Source organism: Lissotriton vulgaris, unplaced genomic scaffold, assembly GCF_964263255.1.
Source record: "Lissotriton vulgaris unplaced genomic scaffold, aLisVul1.2 SCAFFOLD_8090, whole genome shotgun sequence".
NCBI lineage: Eukaryota > Metazoa > Chordata > Amphibia > Caudata > Salamandridae > Lissotriton > Lissotriton vulgaris.
The window spans coordinates 13,505-40,335 of record NW_028254110.1 but is presented as its reverse complement, the minus strand read 5'-3'; the positions used below and the strand labels follow the sequence as shown (position 1 = coordinate 40,335).

Below are 26,831 nucleotides of genomic sequence, written 5' to 3'. Positions count from 1 at the left end.
GGTGCCGCTGTTTTAGGTCTTGGCGTAGATACCTGAGATTCAACTGACTCTGAAGGTGGGAAACGCCTTTAATAATCACTGAGCATATACTGTAGATTGCGAAACAATTCCTCAGGCATCTGCATGCCGGGAGTAGGCCTGTCCTCATGTGACGTAGGCTCTGTTTCATCCATTTCTTCCTCCATATCATCTTGAACCTTAATTCGGAGGTCAGATGGACTTCTGGCTGCTCCAAAGTTTATCCTCATAGGATCCTTCCTCATCGGAATCCAAAAGTTTCTCTGGCACTACTAGCGTAGAAGGAATCGCCTCAGTAGTAGCCCTTTTCTTCAACAGCGTAGCTGTAGCTGCAGGTGATGGTAACGGAATCCCTGATGTCTGTGCTGACCAGACTTGTAAGGTAGTGCAGCTTGATAAAGGCGGCGTCAATGGGATCTCTGTTTGCTGTAGAATCGGTTGCCTCGTCGACGGTACCATCGTCGACGGGGCCGTCGTCGAGGTCGTCGACGGTAACTTCGTTGACGTGGTTTTCATCGTCGACGAGGATTTCTTCGTCGACGAGGTCATCGACGGTAACATCGTTGACGGGGACGCCGTCGAGGTCGTCGACGGTAGCTTCGTCGACGTGGACTTCGTCGTCGACGTGGATTTCATTGTCGACGGGAAAATCGTCGGCGAGAGCTTCGTCGACGGTACAATTTTCGTTGTCGACGGGGAGCCAACCGTCGACATCATAATCGTAGACGAGGAACTCGTCGATGGTACCTTAGCCGTCGTCGACGGGACAATTGTCGACGACGAGATAGGCCTGATCTGTACATGAACCAGCGTAGGCGATGAGGCCGAAGACATGACAAGAGACACAGTCCTTTTTGACGTTGAAATTGTCAAAGGTGGCAACTGATGAGGCATCGATTTTGAAGATTTCTTGGGAACTGCAGATTTCCCAGACTTCTTAGAGGGCGTACTATCCACCTTACTAGGTGGAAGAGTCTTTTTTGAATCACTAGGCCCAGGAGTATCCAGAGAAAATTGGGCCTTCTTCGCCACCTTCGCCCTAGGAGATGAAACTTCAGTTTCAGCCTTCCTCTTAGCAGAAAGAAATGAAGAACCAGAGACAATGCTTCCTACCTCAGACAAAGGGTCCTCCTTGTCTTGAGTCTGTTAAGCTACAACAGCAGTCGTCCTTCTCTATCCCTGATGGTCTTAGGGGGGGAAGGTCCGGCAGATCTTGCACTCCTTTGCTTTATGGTCAGGATAAAGGCAATACAAACATTTTTTGTGGGGATCTTCTTTAAATAGTCTTTGCTTCCCACAAGAATCAAAGGCCCTGAACAGGGATTTTTGAAGAAGACATCTGTAAACTTGAAGAAACTAACTGATGTAGAAGAAAAACTGAGCAGAGCTCTGGGAGACTCCCTTCACACGACGTGCAGTAGAAAATCTGAGAGCCTGAGCCTCTGGGGAGAACATTCTGGTGGGTGCTGTCGCCTGATTGGCTGCAGTTTGGACTAATACATAATGACTAGGATCGTCACGATTGTGAAGGTTTTTTCAACTGTAGCTGGTGCTACTTTACTTCCTGGTTGGGTATTTCTGATATTTGCTATATGTATTATGGCATTTTATTGCTTTTATATATACCGTGGGACTCCCACTCCGACGACGGGGAATGATTCAGGCATGTGAATATATGAAAGACACCCCTAATACTGGAGAACATCAGGACTTAAATATGTTTGCTTGAGACAAGAAATGCCTGTACAAGGAGAGAATTTAATTGGAAAAAAAGAAGAAAAGAGAAGTGGAGAAAAAGAGGGAAAAAAGGATGAAGATTAATACTAATACCACCTAGAATGGGGATCGGCGGCCTCTCATACTATGCATGTACGGGGTTGGATGAAATTCATCCAATGACGACTGAAGTGAAGGAGGTTGTTCTACATGCATGGGGCAAGCACATACGTGAACCAGCTTATTATATGCTTGGTGTCAGTGAGGGGTTATTGCTGAACTTACCTGACTGACCTGTAGTAGAGATCAGTCCAACCTGGCAAAGTCCATGGTATGGGAAAGAAAGCAACTTGGCGGTTAACAGTGAATCTGCAACCGCTAAGTGTCCTGACTGTGCGGAGCCAGATTCCAGTATGTGAGGTAAATTCAACTTGAAGGAAAAGGAAGGGTAGGTTAACAGGAAGCTGCTGATCAGCGAACCATATGTTCTAGTCCAGCCTGATAGAGGGAGTGTCCTTACCAAGGGATGTCTTATCTACATTAGGTGGTGATGAACTAACCATGTGCTCAGATTTGGCTGACTCTAGGGACTGTCTTTACCAAGAGATGTCTTGTGATCGATAGCGCTGGATAGGGAGTGCAACGGATCGTCCGGTCCAAAGTTGCTGGCAAACTTAAAAAGGGGTAAGCATCATGAAAGCAGAATGGGAACCCCAACCTGATAGGACGAATGTGCGGGGCATCAGAAAGCAAGCACCCTCCTCAATGTCAAGTCCTAAGGAGGGAATTGCAGCAGATTGTGACTCGTTGCTTCAACACCAGTTATACCAATCAAGGTGCGTGCGTGATTTACTGAGAGTACAACCCTCAAGTGAAAAGGTCACACATGCGTGCCCTAACACTTGGGAAGCCGAGCACTAAAGTTAGCATTGTGGCAACCATCTTAAAGGAGGAAAAATATAAAGTATAAATATCAAGTGTAAGGGGAAAAGGAGATAAAAAGAGAAAGGAATGGTGCAAAAAAAGAGGGAAAAATCCCTACATAGACATTGGGGATAATTCAAAAGCAATTGGTAAATACACAGTTAAACATTATTTCTATCACTCTTGGGAAAGTAATTACCACAAGGAGGAGGAAATATAAAATTTGCCTAGAGCGTATTAGAATTTTGAGACGGTTGCCTATAGTCCTAAAGACAGTTTAAAAAGAAGTACTCATAATGGCTAACAGTACACCTATGAGGACTGAAATTATGCTAGTTAAGTTCAGAAAGCAGTTGACATTATTCAAAAGACCAAAGGTGGTTATAGCAGAGTCGTCTAATACTCTGCTTTGTTTAACCCGCTGTGTGGACTGTTGGTTCGTAGTATCCAATTAAATTCTTCTTTGTTCAGAAGTGAAATAATGTTGGCACCTCTGGGTGGGGACTTGACCACCGTATTCACCTGCCAGCGTAAGCCGTCCTAAGTGTGGCCTTTGAGATGGAAATGATCCACCAATAGTGCACTGCTTACTTTGAATCAAATGCGGATTCTGTGTTAACCGATTAGTTTGTGTACTTTATGCGTTGTCTGTCCGATACAGATCAATTCACAAGGACATGTAATGGTGTATATAACTTCATAGTATTACAGTTTGAAAAATGGTCCATCACAATGCTGACATGACTTTACGTAAAGTACTTAGCAGTAGTAAATGGACAAACACTGCAATTGCCACATTTGTAATGCCACACCATGGGGGGCAACAACGAAAACTCTGGTATAGTTTGTGATGGTTTAATTGAGGGAAGGCTAGATCTCACAAAATGATCTTTTTTTACATTTGTTTTGTTTATGTATTGTATTTAGCAAAAAATAGACAGAACAAACATAAAGAAATGAACCAAAATATTAAATCAGTCACAGTGCACATACACACATTTAGAGTGGTCTAACCAATATCAGAATACTGATCCACAAGGTTATATCTACAAGGGAGCAACATGTCCACCATACACATCTTTATACAACCATGTCTTGAGTATCATTACTTAAAATTAGCAGATTATCGAAAATAGACCACACAGGAACAAAGCTCCTAGAACACCTTGCAACCATTTATTACATAATTGGAACCTGGAGTAGATACCAAGGAGGAGAGCCTACAATTCCAGTGCTTCACTCACAGCATACCCCCGAAGCCAGGCAGGGTCGAGATTCCCAATACCTCTTCACTCTTTGCCAGCCAGGTAACTCTGATAAATACGCCAGAAGTTTTTGAGCCAGCCCTGGGAGGAAGCATATCACTATATAGTTCAGATTGCGTATTGCAATATAGCATGTCTCTGGACCATTGTATCATAGTGGGGGGTGGCACTCTAGCCCAGCGCATGGGAACTCCTTGTTTCGCTATCAGCAATCCCACATCTACTAGGCGTCGTATCCCTTTCGGTACCCGCTTAGAATGACCCAACAGGGCTAGCAAGGGGTCAGGCTCCAAAGGCTTTCCTGTGATGTCACTCAATTTGTGGAATATAGCTATCCAGTATCTAGCTATGTCAGGGCACAACCAGGCCAGGTGCATGAATCCCGCTGACGCATGCAAAAAAAAGTGTGCTAGAAGGACCATGGGTATATTTAAAAACAAAAACAGGAATCTAGGTAATACTACCATTTTCATTAAGGAGATATGATAAAGGAGAGACAATGGGAGTTTCACCCATCTGTTGACATTGTCTTCTAGCTTAGCGTCTGCCCTGCCATAGTTTTCTTTAAATACCATGTCAGAGTTTGTGTGTACCTGAATACCCAAGTACTGCACAGAGTCAGTGGAACAGGTTAAAGGAAATTCCAGTTCAATCGGCACCATGGCAGCAGTAAGGGGGAAAATGGTGGATTTGGTCCAGTTAATTTTGAGGCCAGAGAATTCCCCATATCGAACCACTTCCTTCAAGACCAGGAATAGGTTAGACTCTGGATCTCTTATGTATAAAAGGGTGTCATCGGCATAGGCAGATATTATTAATTTATATCCAGGGAATCGTATCCCTCTGTGGCTGTGGTACTCTCTCAGAGCACTTGCTAAAGGCTCAGCGACAATAGCGTAAAGAAGTGGCGATAGCGGGCACCCTTGGAGAGTACCTCTAGAGAAGGAGGAGTTACTAGATTGCCCACCCGGACCCTGGCTTGAGGTAAATTATATAAGACAGACACCAATTGAGAGTAAAGGTTTCCAACCCCCATACGCCTCAAAACCAACATCATGAATTTCCATTCAACGGAATCAAAGGCCTTTTTGGCGTCTAGGAATACCGCTGCAGCCTTAATCCCAGGGTTGGCATGCTGGATAGCCCCAAATACTGTACACAGATTATAAGTTAGGGTACGCCGCAGGACAAAACCTGCCTGCTCAGGCTTGACCAAAGACGGTATCAATGGGGCGAATCGTTTGGCAAATAATTTGGTGTCGACGTTCAATAACAACAATGGTCTGTATAATGAGCATTCATCTGGAGGCTTGCCCGGCTTTAAGATAGTAACTAGCAAAGCCTCTGGCATAGTCGAGGGTATCATTCCACTCTTGGCCATCTCCTCAAACAGGGTAATCAGGTGGGGGACTAGGAGCTCCCTAAACTCTTTATAGAAGGCAACGGTTAGCCTGTCCCGGGGCACTCCAGGCTCGCATTGATCTTAGCGCTTCCTGGACCTCCCAAGCTCCCAGTGGCCTCATAAGATATTCTCTATGTTCATCTGCTAACCAGGGAAGTTTAATATGTTCTAGATATTCCAAGACCCCAGTGTCCTCTTCAGCCGATCTGGTTCGATATAGGTCTGAATAGTAATTGCTAAGTCTATCTGCCATGGCATCGGGGTCCCAAAGCAACTCACCAGGGAATGCATGGAGTTCAGAAATCCCAGCAGTCTCCCTTTTTGTTTTCAATACAGCCGCTAATGTTGCCCCCGGGCACTCTCCCTCCCCGTATGTTTTGGCTATAGTATACTTCCCCAAAAACTTGACCTCCCTGTCAGCCGCATCGTGATACTCCTCCAATGTTGTCTTTAGCTCCTCCGCGACCTGCTCCGACCCTGTCCCCAGAGCCTCCCTCTCAAGTACGGCTACTTTCTTTTCAAGCGCTTCCAGTTATCCTCTAATTGAACGGAGTGCTTAGTCATAGCTATCCCTCTAATGTACGCCTTAAAGGCTTCCCATATTGTAGTAAACTGGGGTACAGAGCCAATATTCATGTCAAAGAAGGACTTGATGGCCTCGGACATCTTGCACAAAATGATCTTTAATACTTTTATTCTTGTGCAATTCAAAAAGAGGTCTTTCAAATTGTAATTCGCCTGCATTGAGTATTGGCCAGTGTTTCAAGATGCATTTCTTCACCTGATTGGATACCGGAGGGGAAGGGGTTACACAGACAATCCGATAATATTTTGTTTCTTCTTTAGATTTAGGGGTGAGTAGCACCTCTCGGGGACAATACCAAGCCCTTTTCATTGACTGCCTGTACAATTCCCATGGGTAACTCCTATTTTGCAGTTTGGTACACAAACCTTTGCTTCAGAAAAGTTGTCTTGTTTATGGGAAGAGTTTCTCCGAAGTCGAAGAAATTGTGAAAATGGTAAATAATCATGGAGGGCTCGGGTGGTGACTGCTATATGCAAGAAGGATATTTCTTTCACTGGGTTTGCGGATTAGTGATGTAGAAAGTCCTTCAGGTGATGGTCTAATAAATCAATCCAGGAAGGGGATTTCAATCCTGCTATATGCCAAATCACAAAAATGTCATCAATTTAGCGACCCCATTGCCTATATTCAATTTATCTGCCCACTTACTCTCCAGGGAAGAAACGTCCTTACTCAGCAGAGGACTTTCTTTCGTACCCACGTCAAGACCCAACTTCCTTGAACTTCAAACCGATATGCTGAGATTTTTTTGGAAGATCCGACTCCATGTGTTTTTTCTGGAAAATATTCACCGCCTCAATGCAGCTAACATGCATTTTCACCCACCTTGTATTTTTAATCGACCATACAGCTGTATTCCTCATGAAATACACACTTTTGAGAGACTGATTTTTTAAACAACTTTTTAATCTAGAACTGAGACCCAACTTCATTCCATATAATTTACCCATCACAGAAAGGAATGCACTAGCGAGTATCAAACTGAATCAGTCAGTGATTAATAAACCAGCTGACAAAGTTGGCGGGTGGTGATACAAAATACTGACAGTTACAAAGCAGAGATCTACAGACAACTTTCCAAAAGTGACCAATACCTTAGACCCACTACAGATCCCACGAAAGACATACAAAGGCCTATTTTAGACCTCATACAGAAAGGGAAATTGGACAGCTTCCTGGCGGAAAATCAATTTACATTCTTGATTCTGAAATCCCTGAGGACACCACTTATATATACACTCCCCAAAATACACAAAGACATGAGTACACCCCCACGATGCCCTATTGTCTTGGGATGTGGCTCTATACTAGAGTCCTTAGGACAATCCGTTGACCATTTCATTAGAAATGTTGTTCCAACAACACTGTATTACATAAAGGACACTATGGACATGATTAACAAGATTGAACATGTTCTCTTTGACCTTGAGTCTAGCATTCTGTGTACACTTTATGTTGAGTCTCTGTACACCATTATTAACCAAAAACAAGGTATAGAGACCATTGCTAAAATGCTGGATTCTAGGATACGTCCACATGCCAGTACCCGCAGCATTTATTCTGGCGTTGTTGGAACTCTGTCTCACAAAACAAGTTTTTGAATTTGATGGTGACTACTTTCAGCATGTCACAGGCACAAATGGGAGCTGTTTTTGCACCCAGTTTTGCGATACTCTTCATGAACCGCCTTGAAACTGAGGTTATCCTCTTCCATTGCAACCCATTTTTCCACCAGATTAGTAAATGGGGTCACTACACAGACAACATTTTTATGATTTGGCATTGATGTGAAAACTCACTCGACAACTTTGTCAATTGGCTTAGTACACATTGTAATGGACTTAGATTCTCATTGTCATATAACAGGACTGAAATCCCTTTGCTGGATTTTCTTATTAGACCATCCCCTGACTGACTTTTTACATCACTATTCCGCATACCCACGGAAAGAAATACCTTCCTTGCATACAGTAGTCACCCAAGGGCCCTCTGTGACTCTTTACCATTCTCACAATTCCTCCGACTTCGGATTACAATTTGAAAGACCTCTTATTGTATTTCGCAAGAATAAAAGTATTAAATATAATTTTGTGAGATCTAGCCTTCCCTCAATTAAACCATCACAAACTTTACCAGAGCTTTGGGTGTTGCCCCCCAGAGTGTTCGCATTCAAAATTAGGTAATTGCAGTGTTTGTCCATTTACTACTGATACCAAGTACTTTACGTTAAAAAATCATGTCAACATTGTGTTGGACCATTTTTCAAACTGCAATACTATAAACGTTATATATGCCATTACATGTCCTTGTGAATTTATCTATATTGGACAGGCAACCCATAAAGTACGCATACGAATCGCTTAACACAGAAGCCACATTCGATTCACAGTAAGCAGTGCACCATTGGTGGATCATTTCCATCTCAAAGGCCACACTGAGGATGACTTACGCTGGCAGGTGATCATGGTGGTCAAGCCCCCACCCAGAAGCGCCGACATCATTTCATTTCTGAACAAAGCAGAATTTAAATGGATACTACGGACCAACAGTCCACACAGCGGGTACCTCCTTGTGGAGACAACTTCCCCAAGAGTGATAGAAATAATGTGTAACTGTGTATTTACCAACTGCTTTTGAATTATCACCAATGTCTATGTAGGGCTTTATTTCCCTTTTTTGCACCATTCCTTTCTCTTTTTCATCTCCTTTTCATCTTTTTCCCCTTACACTCGATATTTATACGTTATACTTTTCCTACTTTAAGATGGCTGCCACCATGCCGACTTTAGTGCTCAGTTTCCCAGGGGTTAGGGCACGCATGCGCAACCTTTTCACTTCCGGGTTGTACTCTCAGTAAATCGCGTATTCGAGCAGTAGCAGATCCCTCCCCTCCCAGCGCCTTGAGACCCTATCGGGTGAGTAGCGCGCTTTACAAATACACCTGATTGATTGATTGATTGATTGATTATGCACCTTGATTGTTATAACTGGTGTTGAAGCAGCAAGCCATAATCTGCTGCAACTCCCGCCTTGTGACTAGACATTGGAGACGGCATTCGCTTCCTGATGCCCCAGACATTCGTCTTATAAGGTGAGTAGCTGTTACTAGATTGGGGTTCCGATTCTACTTTCCTGATGCTTACCCCTTTTTAATTACGCCAGTTGCTTTGGACCTGATGATCAGCTGCACTCCCCTATCTGGAGCTATTGGACATGAGACATCTCTTGGTAAAGACAGTCCCTATATCCAGCCAGATCTGAGTACACGGTCTGCTCATCGCCAGCTATTGTAGATAACAATTCCGTTGGTAAGAGAACTCCCTCTGTTGAGCTGGAATAGAATATATGTTTTGCTGATCATAAGCTTCCCGTTTCCTTCTTTTCAGATTTACCTCACATACTGGATTCCGGCATCCGCACAGTCAAGACACTTAGCAGCTGCAGATTCACCGCTAACTGCCATGTTGCTGCCTTTCCATTACCTTGGATTTTGCCTGGTTGGACTGCTCTCTATTATAGGTCAGCCAGGTGACTTTAGTAATAACCCCTCACTGACTCCACGTACATAATAAGCCGGTTCACGTATGTGCATGCCCCATGCTTGCTAGAACTACCTCCTTCACTTCAGTCGTCATTGGCTATATTTCATCCAACCATGTACTTGCATGGTATAAGAGGCCGCCGATCCTTATTCTAGGTGGTTTAGTAATAATATTTATCCTTTCTTTCCCTCTTTTTCTCTACTTCTTGTTTTTTCTTTTTTCCTCCATTAAATTCTCTCCTTTTACAGTCATTTCTTGTCTAAAGCATACATATTTAGGTATTGATGATGGTCCCCATATTGTAAAGAGGGAAAGACACATGGTGGACACAGAGTACCATGATTATTGCAATTGCTCTTTATTTTGTTAAGGATAGCATTGGTACCTTATACTATATGTGCCACTAATTGTTTATTTGTGTTGTCACCCTGTACATGTCTGAGTTTTGTTGATCTAATTGTTTATTGCCCTGTATGTTTCCCACTTATCCGTTGTTTTTCTCCAACATTTATTAAATTCTTGTATTATTTCATTAGATGTTTGTTGCAGTAGAAATTATTTTGACTTCTAAGTGGATTGCTGTAAAACATTCTATTGGTAGGGGCTGCGTGTTCCTCTATAACTAACTGTACCCATTCTCCCCTACATACCTTTGTGTTCCCTTGTCTACGAAAACACAGGGCCCTCAGGTGTTGCACAGAGGCAGAGCAGATGTACAGTTGATCAATGTGGGTGTTAAAGTGGCTGATCGGAGGATTCCCTAGGGCTAGCAGAGATGTAGTGTAGCTGCAGAGAAACTCCAGGGGCAACACAAAGGTGGCCCAGGGGCCGGTCACTCACCAGCGGCTGGCTGTAGTGCTCCAGTGACATGGTGACCACGTTGAGGCAGATGATGATCGTGATGAAGATGTCCAGGTAGTGGCTCGTGCAGACCGTGTGGATGAGAAGGCGGAGAGGGCAGTAGGTGGCATAGTACGGCAAGCGCTGAGCTTCTGCAGGGGCAGAGGGGTAACGAGAGAGGGGAGGGAAAAGGAAGCAAGGGAAGGGGAAAAAGATAGGATAAACAAGTAGAGGAGAGAAAGAGATGGAAACAATGAAGCAATAGGAAGAAGGGAGAGAAAGGAGGGGCAAGGAAGGGAGTTGAAAAAACAGAGGAAGGCAAAAGGGGAAGGAGAGCAAACAGAAGAGAGGTAGAGAAGAGCAAGCATAGAAGGGGAAACAGGGTAGCAAGAGAAGGAAAATGAGTGGGTGGTGCAAGACGGAAGTAGGAGAGCAACCAGAAGTGACGGAGGGAAGGGAACATGGAGAGAGAGAGGAAAGCAAAGGATGAAGAAGAGAAGGAAGCAAGTGAGGGGAAGCAAATAGGGATGGGGTGGGATGAAGCATGAAGTTGAGCGGAAGGGGGAGCAGTAAGGATTGCGGTAAAGGGGAGCATGGAAACATGAGAACCAGAGTGGGTGGGAAAAGAGGGAGCAAAGAAAGTGAGGGTATTATGTATGATGGAAGGAGAGAGATATACAGAGCAGGAGTGGAAGAGGGGTAGTCAGGGAAGTAGAGGAAAGTGGGGGGGGGGGATAGGTGTAACCAATGGAGAATAGGAAGACAAAGGGGTAGGGAAAGAGGAGTGTGGCATGGGTGAGAAAAATAGGGTTAGGGAGAACAGGAGAAGAGAAAAAGGGGGGAACGGGTAGAGAGGACAGACACGGATTGGAGACAAGAGTAGTAAGAGAGAAAAGGAGAAGAACAAAGCGGATGGGGAAAATTAGATTATATGAATGAGAAAAACAGAAAAATATTGTGAGTGACAGGAAGTGGATACGGAGATGGATAGGGGAGAGCAGAGTGAGTGGAGCAGAGAAAAGGCATGTGAAAGAACAGCGTAATAGTGGGAGAGATACAATACAGGACAATGTGCAGAAAGGAAAGAGGTAAAGAAAGAGATGAGCAGCAGATGGAAGAATGAATGAGGGCCATGGGTGATGAGAGATAATAGAGAGAGATGGGGTGGAGTAGATGTACATGGAAGGGGAAGAAAAGAAATATAGAATATGAAGGGAGAAATATAGATGTGAGAAAGAGGATACAGGTGGGAGAAGAGGTGGTGATGGAGTGGCATGGGTGAGGATTAAGATAAGAGATGGATGAGTAAATAGGGAGTGGAAATGGAGAGAGACAGCAAAGCGAAAAATAGGAGAGAATGAGGTAGTACCAGTAGTTAGAGAGGATGGTAGGGGACAAGGAGAGAGCACGCATTGGACAAAGAAGGGTCAGCAGGGTTAGAGGCGAAGAGAAAAAGGGAAAGGGAAAGCAGACCAAGATTTAAAGAGGGTCATACAAGAGTCAATAGCAAGGAGAGAAAAACAATAGGGAAAGATAAAAAGAGACAGAGAAGCAGAGAAGCAGAGAAACAGGCGAGAGGGACAAAGAAAGAGTCACGACAGTAGAGAGAGAGAGAGAGATGGGCGTACAGGGTACAAGTAGAGGGAAAGGGGAGCAAAGGCAGAAAGGGATGGGGAGGGAGAGAATGCCCAATGTTAGTAGTTGTCTTAGTATGAAATGAAAGCGGCACATCTTGCATTAAATCATTGAGAATTAACTTTACTTCCTGACAAGTGGGGATTGAGGATGAGGGAGAAGGCTGCAGCTGGCAATAGACCTGCATGGAATGGAGCAGAAATGAGCAGGTAGGGATGGAAGCTGTCTGTGCCTTCATGGGAATGAGATCCCTTGGCCCCAGGTGTGTGGGCTACCCTCCAGGTGATTGCCATGTGCTAGGCGCCAATGAGAAAAAGACAACACTGGGCCCAGTGGGACAGAGGCAAGAATGTCCCAGAGAGCTCAGTGGCCAGGGGTGAGAAGGCAAAAAATAAAACCTTGAGGGGCATGTCTCCTGCAGAAGATGCAGGAAATGTACAAAGACATAGCTTCCCCGTTTGAGGATACTCCATTCTAGCAGTTTTGGTATGGTAGACTTTAGAGATGTAGGACTCCAGCAGGATTACGCCCAGAATGAGGAATGCACACATAGTCCCATCTGCTATTAGTTAAGATGCAGGTTTTGATTTTCTCTGCTCAGCCTTCCTCTCCATTCCCAGCAGTATCTGAGCATATGATGGCCCATCTCCAAGGATGGTGAGAAATGTCAATGTATGTGCGAGGGACAGAGCCCGATACTTCACCAGTTGTCTGGACCCCTGGTGCACACAATAGTGACAGGGAATGGAGGGAAGAATTGGAATGGAGACCTACTTTAATGGCATTGAATTTTGAAGTACTTTTCCCTCCTTTCACCCACAGAAAGTGATTTATGAGACTGTGAGTTTTCCAGAAGACTCCCACATCCTGTGCAAACAATGTCTCCACACTGTGAGAACTCTGGTGGACCTCCACACGTAGGGCGTTATTGACAGTTTGGAGGATGGTATACTGCGTCAAAGCATGATGGATATCCTGTCTGCTATCTTACAAAAAGTGTAAGCTATAATGCACTCGCAATACATCACATAGTACCGGGGTGGGGGGGGGATGATTTCAACAGACGACGAGAGAAAATGAATTATTTATTTAGTTTTCCCTCATGGTCGTCTATCGAATCCCCCCTAACCCGGCCCAACCGCACCAGCGGTCTTACCTGCACGGGTCGTGGCTGCATAGTACATCTGCCAGGTTTGTGACGGAGTATCCCATCTGCCAAATCTTAAACAGACCCTAAGGGCTAGATGTAGGAAATTACAGATTCTAAAATACTGAATTTTACTGATTCAGTATTTTAGAATCTGTAACTCCTATGTAGATAAAAAATCGGTAAAAAATAGTGAATCGGTAGGATTGGGTATTTACCGAATCAGTATTTACCGATTCGGTATTTGCCATTGATTCCTATGGGCCTGGAGGCCCATAGGAATGAATGTCAATTACTGAATCGGTAATTACCGATTCGGTAAATACCGAAAAAGTCAAGGGTGGCAGGGTGTCACTTTGACACCCTGTTGCACCCCTGATTAGTGCTTGTGTGCCATGTGGCATACATACATGCCCTAAGGGCATGTATGTATACATGCCCTAAGGGCATGTATGTATACATGCCCTAAGGGCATGTATGTGTGCCACATGGCACAGGTGTAAATGCACATTTATGCATTTACATATGAATTCCTTATTTACCACCAACTAATAGTTGGTGGTAAATAACGAATCCTTAAAGCCCTGTAGCACTGTTTACAGTGCTACCTACATGTCAAAATACAGATACGGTAATTTTACCGAATCGGTAATTTTACCAAATCGGTAAAATTACCGATTCGGTAAAAATACCGATTCGGTAAAATTACCGAATCTGTATTTTGAGATGCCCTACATCTCAGTATTCAAATACCGGTCCGTAACGGCCAAGAAAATCGGTATTTTCGGCCGTTACTGACCAGTATTTGGATACCTACATCTAGCCCCTAGGTTCTGTAAGATACTTTCAACAACCTGTCAAGCACACAGGCATTCTGCTGGTCACTTGGGCGTTTCTTCTGTATTGTGGCATTCGCTTCCAGAACACATCAGACTCTCTCCAAGGCTCTGCTCTCGCAAACAATAACTTGCTAGACTGCTAGAAATGTGTCCTACTTGATGTCATGTGCGTTTTCCTATTTCTTTTCTCTCCCTCTCCTCTACTGTGCTTTATTTATGTAAATTTTTCTATTCGATTTGCTGTGCTCCAATGCCTCTCGTACAGGTGGCACTTAACAATTATTATTTAGCGTAATCAGTCAGTCAACTAATCAATGGATGAATTCATGTTTGTCAGCAGCCACTGGACTTTTCTGTCAACTTTGCATGCAGACAAATCAGGCCTCTCTTTATGAAACTCTGAAATCAAGGTGATTCGGTGTGTTTGTAGCTGGATAGACCAACAGTGTAATATTCAGTGCTTTGTTTTCTATGATTCACCTAATGAGCTTTGGAAATAGCTCAGTTACTGAGAAATGTTCAATTCATTTAGTTTTTTCAACCCTGGCAAGGAGGGGGTGAGATTGTGCTGAGATTTTACAATTCCTAACTGCTTCTTCTTGCTCAGGGTTCAAGGTGGAAATGGCTCCTTGGATATTCCTTTAGCGAGGGGAGTGGGCTAGACATGGGGGTGTCTTTTTACTTCTGATAGGCAGAATGTAAAACCATTTCTAACAGTGGATGGGAGCTTTAAAATCTAATGGGCTGGAAATTTGAGGTCAGAGCAGCAGCAATAAGACTACTTCCATATACAGTTGGGTACAAGTAGTGTTCAGCCATGCCGAATGACATCTCAGCATGAACCCTTTGATGATCCCAACATCAGTCTAAGGGCCTGATTACGAGTACGGTGGTTCATGGGATTGCTATACTCGTTGTGGCCGTAGGACCACCACCACACTGCGGCACCTTGCGACACATTCTGAGTGTGGCGGTCGGACTGCCACCTCCGCCGAGATCCAGGATCCTGCGGCCTGGCGGTCTGAGCAGGAATATGCTGGCGTGCTGCAGCGGCACCGCAGAGTATATTCCAAGCTGGCAAACCACCACCCTTTCCAATGTGGTGAATCTGTCATTAAAATGGTGGCAGCGAGGTAACTAAGAGGGCTCTAATAGGGCCTCTGCGGACAGGGGTGTATGAGGGAGAGAACATGTAGTGCCCCACTGGATTTACACCCCCAGTTCCTGCACGATGTGGCATTTATGCCACACCGTGCTGGAAGGTGCAGTCCGCGCTCTGACAGCAGTGGTCTGCATGTTAGGCTCTTCTATGAGCCTGTCAGACTGGCGCAGCACCGCCAGCCAGACCAGGATTTGACTCCTAATCTGGCAGGGGCAGCCCCACAGCTTTGGCGGCCCTACAGCACACGTAGTGTTGCTTCGTTCTCTGTATAGCCTCCTAAGTCATAATCAGGCCCTGAGTGCATTAAGGACATCTTCTTAGAGGATCAACAGATAGACACACAAACAGAATGACCTCTCGGCAGCTCCCTCCAGCAGAGCGATGAGTCTATCAGCCCTTGGGAATGATTGCCTGGAGACCATGATGATAGTCCACTTGTGGGTGTGCCAAAGAATATGACTCATACTGGAGGTAGCCTAAACTGTGTGTACCATAGTCTATGAAAGTATATAGCAAGAGAAACTGTCCCTGCAAGATGCATATATATATATATATATATATATATATATATATATATATATATATATATATATATATATATATATATATATATATATATATATATATATATATATATATATATATATATATATATATATATATATATATATATATATATTCTACATGAAAGCGCTCCTGCTGCAAATCCCTCGCCTTTCCCTGGGGTGGCTCGTTGGCGGCGGAGCAGCCAGTAGTAATATCTTCCCAAAACGGCTTTCCAAAGCGGGCTCTCGGGTCAAAGAAACGACAGGTCACAGTGGTCAATCCAAGTATCAAGGTAATACAGGGCTCCCGACACTGGGGGAAGAGGCAATACACTTCTCCCAACAATGGGGACAGAGTCAATACAGGGCTCCCAACACTGGGGGAAGAGGCAATACAGTGCTCCCGACACTGGGGGAAGAGGTAATACAGGGCTCTCGACACTGGGGGCAGAGGCAATACAGGGCTCCCGACACTGGGGGTGGGGGCACATGTTGGACTTGCTGAAAGGACAGGTCCCAGTAGAGCAGGAAGGGATACACACATAGGGAAGAGGAGGAAATATAAACATCTAATACCTGACATCAAACATCCACAGCTTCAAACAGACATAAGAAACAAAAGGTTATAAAATAGCACAGGGCAGCACCAGCCCACCCTATCAGTCTTTCTTGATTCAGAATCTTTGTGCACAGATATTATGAGGGTTTCTATCCTTCACTTCCACCCCACTCCCACCATCCTGTAGCAGGATCCTCCGCTTCCCATCACACTTCCCCTTCCCGATACGAGGGCACTTTCCATCCCTTCCCACTTTCCATTCGTAGTGAGCACACTCTTTCTTCCTATCCCGACACCCATTGGGGTTCATACCAGCCCACTCTCCTCTGAGAGGGCAATTTCCTTCTCAGCCCATGCCCCCCTCTCTCAGCCAAGGCCTTACACATGCTATCACGGCTACCCTGTCCCTCTGTGGAGGCCCTGGCCTTCCTTGCCCACTCCAGGTTATCGAATAGCCTGCCAGCGCCCTATCCTTTCTACGCCTTTTCCCTTTATCCACTTGTGAGCCCGGTTAGGCTCTGTCCTTTCCGCTCCCCCGAAGAGGGCCCTCTTATACCATCCACTCTTGCCCATTCTATGAGTGGGCCTTCGCCTCACCTACCTGGTTGGGCTTCTCACCTTCCCATTCTTTTGCCCCATAACTGCCAACAATATACATTTAGGGAGTTTTACTCCGGATAAAATTCATGTTGTTTTAGCTTTCGCCTGCTTAAAACTTCCTCTGCTTCAATGACAGTTAATGGGGAAATTAAATTCTCTCTATTTTGTGTCAAACTGGAGCCTCCTCCTGGATTTCAAAATCCCACCTAAGTGGATTATGGGATTGGTGGAACAGTCCTTAATTCAAAAACTGCAGTACCAGCAATGCACCTTGATGTGCTGTGAAGCTCCAAGATGGACTTAAGTGTCACTTTTCAGGCTTAGTCCTTTGAGGGAATATCAATACCACCGCCGGACTTTGATCCCTGTGCCAGAGTTTGAGGTGATTCTTGTCTTTAAATATTTTGCCATGTGGCAGTGGTTAGGAACTTCAAGTCGATATAAAATACAGAGCCTGCAGCAAACAGTAAGTCCCTTTGAAGAGACAACAAGCAGAGTCCAGTCACAAAACAGTATTGCTTGAGGTCATGTTGACAGCAGGTGGACCCCAGAGTCGCAGTCATGTCCTCTCATAGTATGGCATTGCCCATATTACACTGACAATAAGCCAGCAAGGACACCTTGTGAGCAGCCAGAATAAAGCAGTAGCTAAATCCAAAGAGTGGCCCATGGAGAAAATGGTGCCACTGGAAACAGACCAAATTGTACCATTCTTTTCTAGTCTGTTTTCTATTTCTATGTACTGTCGTTGACAGGGCCCTTCTAGGTTGAAGCCAAAAGAAGGTTAATCCAAGGAGTTAAGAGCGCTATAGGAACTTTCCAAGACCATTTCTATTATGGATAAAGGCAAACGGTGCTAGTCATTTTCGTTAAGTTTATTTCACAAACGGCCATTATAGCATGGCAACTACCACGTATTCTGACCAAAGACAGTCATAGTATTATTTCCCATTTTGTTATACTTTCTATTTCTGTTGATAGCGTGTGACTTCACAGTGGTGGGCTGAGGCCAAAGAGTAATGGCCCACAAAGTAACTAGAGTTAGGCTGTTTTCTATGTTTTGACATTTCCTTTATGGAGACCACCATGTTTATTTAGGGTCCATAAAAGACATCTGCCATTACAGTCTGTTTCTAAGGACCATTCAAGATGGCTGCCGTAGTCTCAAAAATGAGCTACATCTCTCATTCTTGTTTGTTTATGCTTTTGGGTGAGCACTGTGCTTTAATTAATCTCTTGGGAGAAGAAGGTCTATACTTCCATGCCTACACTTTGGAAGGCATTACATTTTATAGAAGTCTAAATATTCATATGCTAAAAACGTTAAACAGTTACTTACTTTAATCACAAAAAATATAAGTTAGTACACAGGTGAATTGAAAGGTGAGGTCATATTCCTTACAATTTTGTAAAGCTTGATTATAGCAGACAATCCGATTTAAAAAGGTCCAAACATGGGCCAAACGAGTCGAGAATAATTTCAAGAGGAACAATGTGCCACCAGCAAATTTAAGGAAGCTGCTTAGGCTGCAGAATGAAAGCGGTGTTTTAAGGGCGCTCTATCTAGAACTCCCTGAAGCCTAGTATTTGATTTGCTTTTTGGGCTCTATAACGTCCAAAGGAGTTTGGCGGAGCCACTGCCCACATCATTATCACTTCTCTCCAAGAACAGAGCTTGACAAGAGGTATTCAAGCGTGATTTATAATTCAATTAACGATTTTAAAATGGCTGCCATTTTGTTAACTTTTTGCCAGAGATGAAGTCCTAGGGCACAAGCCACTTTTTTCTGGTGTATATCTCTATAAACCATTAAAACGACGACCTCCTTAGTTCTCCCCATTCACTTTCTATCAATGAGGTCTACACTAAGCTAAAGCCAAAGAGGGAGTACATGCTTTTGAGTGCAGCCCAAACAGGTCTTTGTGGATCAGAGTCCGACGAGACTGTGACACAACTTTCACAAAGAAACAAAACACACACACACACATACGAAGAAGGGAAGGAAGAGGCCTTGGGAAGCCTCGGCCTACGAACCCACAGGACACTTAATGGTTTCCTTACTCCTGCGCTTCTTCTCGAGGCGCCGCAGCCTCTTCTCCTCACGCCGTCGAGCCTCCTCTGCTTCCTGATTCTGCCGACACTTGTGGAAGTTTTCCACCACCACCCCCACGAACATGTTGAGCACGAAGAAGCTGACGATCAGCAGAAATGAGATGAAGTAGAGTAGCATCCATGGGTTGTGGTTGGTCACCGGCTGGAGGACAGAAATGCATAGATGTGATTAGATAGCTAAGTTAGTGGAGTAAGAGGACGGGGAGGTAAGCCATCACAAGCTCAATTTGGACATGGTCACAGGGACGAGTAAACAGGCATTTGTTTTTCATACCTACCTGTGTACACTCTGTAGCTATAATTCCGAGTAATTTCTGCCTCCCCTTGTTTCTCTATTACTCTGTTTTTCTCTCCCTCTCATCAGCAGCTTTAGATCCTTGTTATTTCCTCCGTTTACTTCCGCTCCCAGCTGCAGGAGCAGCTCTTAATGACATCCACAGTTCTTGCTGCCCCCATCCTTGCCCCATAGAAGACACTCTAGGCCGTGGATGGGGGATTAAGGCAGATTCTGGTTTCAACACCATGAAAATGCTTCTAAATCAAAGCAATGAAGGGGCTAGAGAGAACTACAAACCTGCTGATCCACTGCCACAGCATCCAGTCCGTTGTACATGATGTTGACCCAGCCGTCCTTAGATGCCAAGACGAACAGCGACATTAAGGCCTGGAAAGGAGGAAAGGGGTGGTTAAGACATACATTTCAGGGTAATCATAATACTGATGATAAACCTTACTTACTCAACTATCATTTAGCTCAACCACTAAGTTGATTTACTGGTGTTTTTCTCTTCATCACAGGCCAAGGAGGCTACATGGCCCTATTTGAAAGACTAGATTTTTTATAGTGCCACATTACGACATTCTTGGCAGAACAGCTATGATAATTGCCTTGGAGGGACTAAGAACTTAAGGTCCCTCAACACTAAAGGCACGTGCGTCCAACAGATTTTTCATAAACTACCGCCAAATGAAAACATGATCTTCTAACAAGACTTGCCTAGGATGAATTAGAGGTTAATTGAGCCAGGGCATATGGATGTTGACCTGCCGAACACTTAAGGCCCGATTATGACTTCTGGCGCATAGGGAGCTGCACCAACGCCGTGGTAGGGCCGCCTGCCAGATTAGGAGTTGCCTCCTGTCTGGCAGGATGGTTTTTGGCATTCCCACGGCAATGCCTCTAAAAATAAGCACTGCAGTGAGAACGCCAAAAAAACTTTCTGCACGGCATGAACTATGAAATCCATGCCTTGCAGGAACTGGTGTACAAGCAAACCATGGGGCACAGTTTTTGCTCCCCTGTGTGCATCCACATGGCGTGAGGCACCAGGGGGCCGTTTCTTCCCCGCCATGGTTTTCATGGCAGAACCGTCATGACAACCGTGGCGGAGAGAAAACTCATAAAAAGCATGGTGGCTGTTCCCTGGCGGTGTAGGCAGATCATGGCGGTCCAACGGCCCATGTCTTAATGGGCAGTCGGACCGCTGATGTGGCGGTTGCTGGACCGCCACTGTCACGCCACCAAGAGCCTGGCAGTCCTTGGAACTCCAGACTCGTAATCTGTCCCTTAGTGATATGGGTGCAGTTTCTTATATTTTCGATTATTGTCATCTTTTAGCTGCACTAAATCTATTTAGGTCTGGCTTTAGTCAAGATATTTTGATTTGAGTAAAATGATATACATAATATAATATTTACTAATAGGGGCTTTCAGTCAGCCCACTTCATCCATTGGTCTGTTGTTGTGTCACGCGCATTTCTCTCCCCCTCCCACTATAGCATAAAGCATGGGGAAATACGTCAGCACATTTCATCTATTACTTTAACATCACTGTCAATTACTGCCTTCTGGTCTTTTACAAGGAACATATCCCCATGCAAAGTAGTCCGCTTCTGGGCCAAGGGCTACTAAGGCAATGTGTGCTTTTTGAGACCCAAAAACATTTTTGCTTTTTTCCAAAGTTATTTTTTTTTTAATATTAGTGATGTCCCATCAGCACCCAAAATAATTTTTTATTAAAAAAAAATGTCAAAGAAAATAAGTATTGATAAAGCCAAAATGCTTGCAGCTAATGCCAATGTTTATTTTGAGACTGCTATCCACCTTATCCTCCACACCCACCCAGTGCCATGGTCTCCCACTGCATCTTTTGGAGGTGTAAGTGCATTACTCATCACAAGTTAGCGCTAACCCGAGAAGTGGCATGGTGATGTTGGCACTTTCTGAACTGGTTAGTCATTAGCACTTCTGGAGCCACAATAAACAGAGAAATCTTCGTGAAAAATTGTGACACTACGTCAGGAGCTCAAACGAGTGAAATTATTCTTTCTACAGTATGGGAGACATTCACATGATAGGAACAATGTTCAATATTTTGAGAGAAGAAATTAGGGCGCTAGTCATATAGTGCAGAGAATTATGGGTCAAGAGTGCATTGGACATTTTGGTGACAGCAGAAATGACTTGAGAGATGACCACAGAGCCCTCTGTGTTCCATTATATGTTTGATTAAATGTGCAATGCTGTTAAACTACACCTGCAACAATGAGGTAAAAACGACATGAAGATGGTGGAGTTCCGGAGATCCATCTTCTACACATTTTCAGAAAAAAAGAACCTAGGAACAAATCACTACTTGCCTTTCCCAGCAAAATATTCACTCCCCTTCGAAAGATGATGGTGTATTTTCGCAGAACGTAATGTTAAACCACAAATAACCTTTATTGATGTAACAATCCATCATTTATAAACTTCATAAAACCGTTTAGACCTGAGAATATCATATTTATAATTTGCATTTTAAAAGCCTTTTAAAACATTTTAATGAACTATTCAAATCTTTTTCAAATTTCTAAAACCTCTTCATACATTTTCAGAACTATGGAATGTCTGAGGGTGGGCAAGGTGCTCCTTAGGTGGGCAGAATGTTTGTTGCAGAACAAGAATATTCACATATTTCTAACAATTTCAAAATCACATACTATTTACTAATAAATATTATATACTACTATGCAAAGGGTTATAATAATAGACGTGTATATAATCGCTCTATAAGATATAGTAACATTAGATCTCATATTATTAGTTGATCTTAAAATTAGATACAGTACAAAACGAACATTTTAGATATACTCTTGTTTCGGGAAAAAAAATCCCTTTTGAGCAAGGCATTGATTAACCGTTCCTTTTTGCAGGACAACGTGCTGCAAACATTGGTACGAATTTCTCCAATGCATTAGGGCACACGTCTTTTAAATATTTAGCTACTTAGCAAAACAGCGTGGTTTTCAACCCCGCCGAGGAAAACCTATTCTGCAAATGTTTCATCGCTGTTCTTTGTTCGGAGTCTGCAGGGGACACAACAGCATGCCGTGTGCCAACTGTACTGTAGGAGCTTGTCACTGTGTGTGTGGACTTCAGGACAGATGGAAGAGACTGAAGGGGCAATATGTCGCATGTCTCCACGACCTAAACAGTCATACGTCTCTGACCAGCAGAGTCCTATATGGGCGGGTGCCAAGAAGAAAGACTGTAAGACAGAATCAGGCAATTTCCAGGGCTCTGCACAAGATTGGGATGGAAAACTTGGCCTCCTGAAGAGACTGGTAGTTTCACACCATGGTATCTTAGACAAGAGCACTGCACTTGGTTTTGTAGGGGGGTGGGGGTGGGGGTGGGGGGGGGGGACTTACGCCTCCAATTGAGATACTGTGGCCTCTGCCAGCTGATGGTGGGAAGCCTGGTATTTTGATAACACTAAAGGGCAGATTTAAATTTAGGCAGACTGAGGAATTACCGTCGCTATAGTGGAGCCCTTCATTCCTGCCATGGCAAGGTACTCTACCCGTCGTATTTAAAGATGTCCGCTGCCTCTGCAGACTTCTCTTGTATTTTTAGGAACCACTGTCACAGCAGTTCCTGGAAATGCATTGTAAGTTTGATAGACGCCTCCGTCAACATGATGGAACCATGCATCAACATTACAACTTTTTTTATTTTCAAAAAGAAAATTCCAAAGCGGGAGAATATCAAAAAAATGACCCTCTCGCCATCAAAGAATTCTCCCTTGGCGTTGGGGTCATTTCAAAATTTTCACTGCCCGTTACTGTCACATTTTTCAAGGCGGTGATGGCCAGAGAAAATTACGCGTGTCACTGTTCAACTGAAATATGATGGGCGGACACATGGCCAAACCTCCAACTTCACGTATTCCACAGGTCCGTCGGAGGTGTGGGTAGGGAGCAGAGATAGAGCATTCTCTGCCATCTGTACACTGAAGGCCCGTCTGACTAAATGAAGTGAGAGGACCTTCAGGTTGCCAGAAATGGTACTCCATCGCCGTTGCAACGGAGTACCCTTTCCACTGACATTTAAATCAGCCCTAAGTTCCGTGTCAGGAAATAGGAGTATCATAAACTTTGAAACCACCAGAGGGTAGTGGCTTCTTTAGCGGCGAATTGAGGATGTGCTTTCAGGAAATATCACACCGAGGGGCACTCTTAGAGAATGGGAAAGTATTATGCTGGCTTAAATATTAGAACACTGATCTACTTTCATGTTTTGTAGCTCATGAAGTGCGGCGTTGCTCTTATTCTTGCCTTCCAACGAGACTTCAACTCGCTTTTGATCTCGCTTAGGGATCCCTGGCATGCTGGAGCCATTTTGGAGGAAGGGCAAGAATCCTCAAACCATATACGAATGGACAGCACCTTATAAGAAGTGAGAGCTCACAGGGCTTCAGCTGACTCATAACCAGGGCCACTGGAATTATGTGATTGTGCGGTCGCAGCGATTGTTGCAGGATTATAGACTTGCCGTATTTGCCACATATTCCACTATCTGCCGCATAAACTGCAGATTTTAACAAAAAAAATTATTTCTGAGTTAAACGGTTCAAAAGTTACTAAAATGCAGCAACACACGGTGCCAACCAGTGGAAGGCCAATTGCCAAGCTGGACTGGTTACCTTTCCGTTGCTTATTGCTGTATTGGTGTGTTAAAATGGTACTAATGAGGTGCAACCAATGCTCAAACAGTGTTACCTAGATTAAAGAAGACGAAAAGATGATGCAATAATATTACAAAATGTGCCTCATTATGCCGCATAATTTGGCTTTTCTTGCCCCATAATTTACCCAACCCTGCCACATAAATTGGCCCTCTTCTACTGCATAATTCCATTGGTTCTGCTCATAACCGACACTTGCCACTTACCTGGCTATTTGTAGATCACTTTCTGCTTACTACTGATTTGTTCTCGCTCAGGAATAATTCCTAATGCACACATTTAGGACTCGGGGCCTTGGGATTATGTATTGCTCTTTCTTTTGTTGAGCGTAGCTCTTACGGCTTAGAGCCCCGAGCCCGTGAATAGACTCATTCCCACTTCCTGCTGGTTCCAGAAGGCTGCAAGATGCTGCCCCTGCAGTCCTTGCACGTGGGAGCTGGCCTGAGTAGAGGTCTTCTGGCTGCTGCCAATGTCCGGGCTGCCCACAGCCAAGAGGCAGTAGTCTCTCAGCAGGTGGACGTCAGCAGGTGAGAACTACTTCGACCACAGGATCTTCCCGCTGCCGAATGCCCCATTCCAAAAGGAGCTGACGGCGGAGCAGAAGGCGCTGAAGGAGAAGGAAAAGGGATCCTGGAAGCAGCTGAGCAATGAAGAGAAGGCGGCAATTTGCCGCATTAAGTTCAACCAAACGTACACTGAGATGAACCAGCGTGGCAACGAATAGAAGACGGTGCTTGGCAGCATCTTCATATTTGTTGGCTTCACCGCATTCATTGTCTGGTGGCAGCGAGTGTACGTGTACCCACCAAAGCCACACACGCTTACTGACGACTGGAAGACAATGCAGACCAAGCGGATGCTGGATATGCGTATAGGCCCAACCCAGGGCTTGTCATCCAAGTGGGACTATGAGAAGAATGAGTGGAAGAACTAAATATTTCTAGGTCCGGGTGAAAGAGCTAGGCTAGCTGTGACGGATTGGACGCGGTCATTGAACCAAAAGGGAACATCAGATCGCACCTTACACCAGTAGGGTAGCACCTTTTCACAAAATATTCTTGCCAAACTCCATTTGCACCTTAATCGTTTGCATGTAAATATGGTGTTCTAGTGCACGTTCTGGTAATTTTTGTAGACCGAACCAATCCTTTGTTGGTGGATTTTGGGGAAATCCTTATCGATCTGCATCCTTGCCCCACGTGCGAATAAGGGTCTTATTTATGTAGAACAACTTTGTAACTCTGCCAGCCCAACCAGAGGAAATAAAACACGTTTGACTCATTCGCGACTAGTGTGATACAGCCTGCAGGGGCCGCTTCAGCCCTGACATCCCCAGCCCCCCGGCACTCACCTGGCCCAGGTTGTCGAAGTTGTACTTGTGATGCACCCACTTGTGGTTCTGGCTCTCGCAGTCGGAGCGGTTGGTGACGTTTCGGACGTCCAGGCCCAGGCAGTAGAAGAACTTTCCCTTGAAGAGCTGAGGGATGTGGATGGAGAGGGGAGGGATTGATGAGGGAAGGGGGAAGAGGGAATGTAGGGGGAGATGAATCGTTTTACGGGGTGAATGAAAGACAGGAGATGTAAAGAGGAGAGAGTGAGAGAAGAGTCAGAGGGATTGGGGAAAAGAGGAATGAAAGATTAGAGGGAATGAATGGCATTAAAGAAAAAAGTGAAAGGGTATAATGGACAGATGGGAAGGTCACAAATAGGCAAAGTAAGAAGGAATGGTAACCGGATTAAAAAAAAGGAAACAGAGGAAGAGAAGGGCATAAGATGAGCTCACAGCAAAAGAAGCAAACCGCACTAGTCCTGCCCAAGGCCACACTACGACCCTTGTGAAAGTACAGCTGATGATGGTAAGAGATGAGGCTGCTGCACAGTTCACTAACGGATAACTGAAATCCTGTCTTTTCTATTGGGCGTAAAGGTACCAGAGGGAAAACTACTGCGTAATAGCAAAGCAATGGCAAAGCCAATAGGTCTCGCTTATGTGAGGTCTACTGGCTTTGACAATGTGTTTTCTAACCATGTTGAACAACAGCACAGCTGTTGTGCAGCAAAACAAAGTTTTTTAAAAAAGGCACTATGATACGGTCAATGCTGGCTACATCATAGTGCATCTTTTAAAACTTAACAGTGTATAGTATGGTGTGACCTCTCGATGTATGGTATGGTATTGTATGATATCGCATGGTATGGTACAGCTTCTCCTGGTCTGGTATGGTATTGTATAGTATGGTATGGTATGGTATGGTATTGCCTGTCTTTGTATGGTATGCTATGAAATAGAACAGTATGGTATAGCCTCATTGTTTAGTATAGTATAGATTGGTATGGTATGATATAGTATGATATGCTATGGCTTGTCATTGTATAGTATTGTATGGAATAGCCTCCCATTGTATAGTTTGGTATGGTATGGACTGTCATTGTATCGGATTGTTGGAAATGGCCCTTTTTGGCAGGGTTACCACAAACAATCTGCCTTTCTCCTCCTATTTTCCTGACCTTTTGGTTGGCTTTAGGACTCTGGGCATTTTACCACTGCTAACCAGTGCTAGAGGGCTTGTGCTCTCTCTCCTAAACATGATATATTTAGTTTACACCTGTTTGGCATATTTGATTTACTTGTAAGCCCCTTGTAAAGTGATATGCCATATACCCAGGGCCTGTAAATTAAATGCTACTAGTGTGCCTGTAGCCCTAATTGTGCCACCCACAGAAGTAGCATCTTAAACCTGCCTCAGGCCTGCCATTACAGGACCTGTCTGTGCAGTTTACTGCCACTTCGACTTGGCATTTAAAACTACTTGCCAAGCCTTAAACTCTCCTTTTATCACACGTAATTCACACCTAAGGTAGGCCCTAGGTAGTCCTATGGGCAGTGTTCTGTGTAATTAAACGGTAGGATAGGTACTTTTATGTTTGG

General features: G+C 44.4%; 1 protein-coding gene and 1 pseudogene across 1 annotated transcript in view; one reads left to right on the top strand and one right to left on the bottom strand.

Moving 5' to 3' along the window:
• Nucleotides 1–310: 310 nt before the first annotated feature.
• The window catches only part of LOC147660661 (voltage-dependent T-type calcium channel subunit alpha-1I-like), a gene marked incomplete at its 5' end in the record, with an annotated part of 33,672 nt that continues 7,151 nt past the window's right edge, over nucleotides 311–26,831 (bottom strand). The window contains 6 exons of the mRNA XM_086951552.1: nucleotides 311–765; nucleotides 2,020–2,164; nucleotides 10,294–10,445; nucleotides 18,843–19,035; nucleotides 19,468–19,557; nucleotides 25,254–25,379. Coding sequence (XP_086807678.1) covers nucleotides 311–765; nucleotides 2,020–2,164; nucleotides 10,294–10,445; nucleotides 18,843–19,035; nucleotides 19,468–19,557; nucleotides 25,254–25,379 — 1,161 coding nt within the window. The remainder of the gene's footprint in view (nucleotides 766–2,019; nucleotides 2,165–10,293; nucleotides 10,446–18,842; nucleotides 19,036–19,467; nucleotides 19,558–25,253; nucleotides 25,380–26,831) is intronic.
• LOC147660662 (cytochrome c oxidase subunit 4 isoform 1, mitochondrial-like) lies at nucleotides 24,308–24,836 on the top strand (annotated as a pseudogene).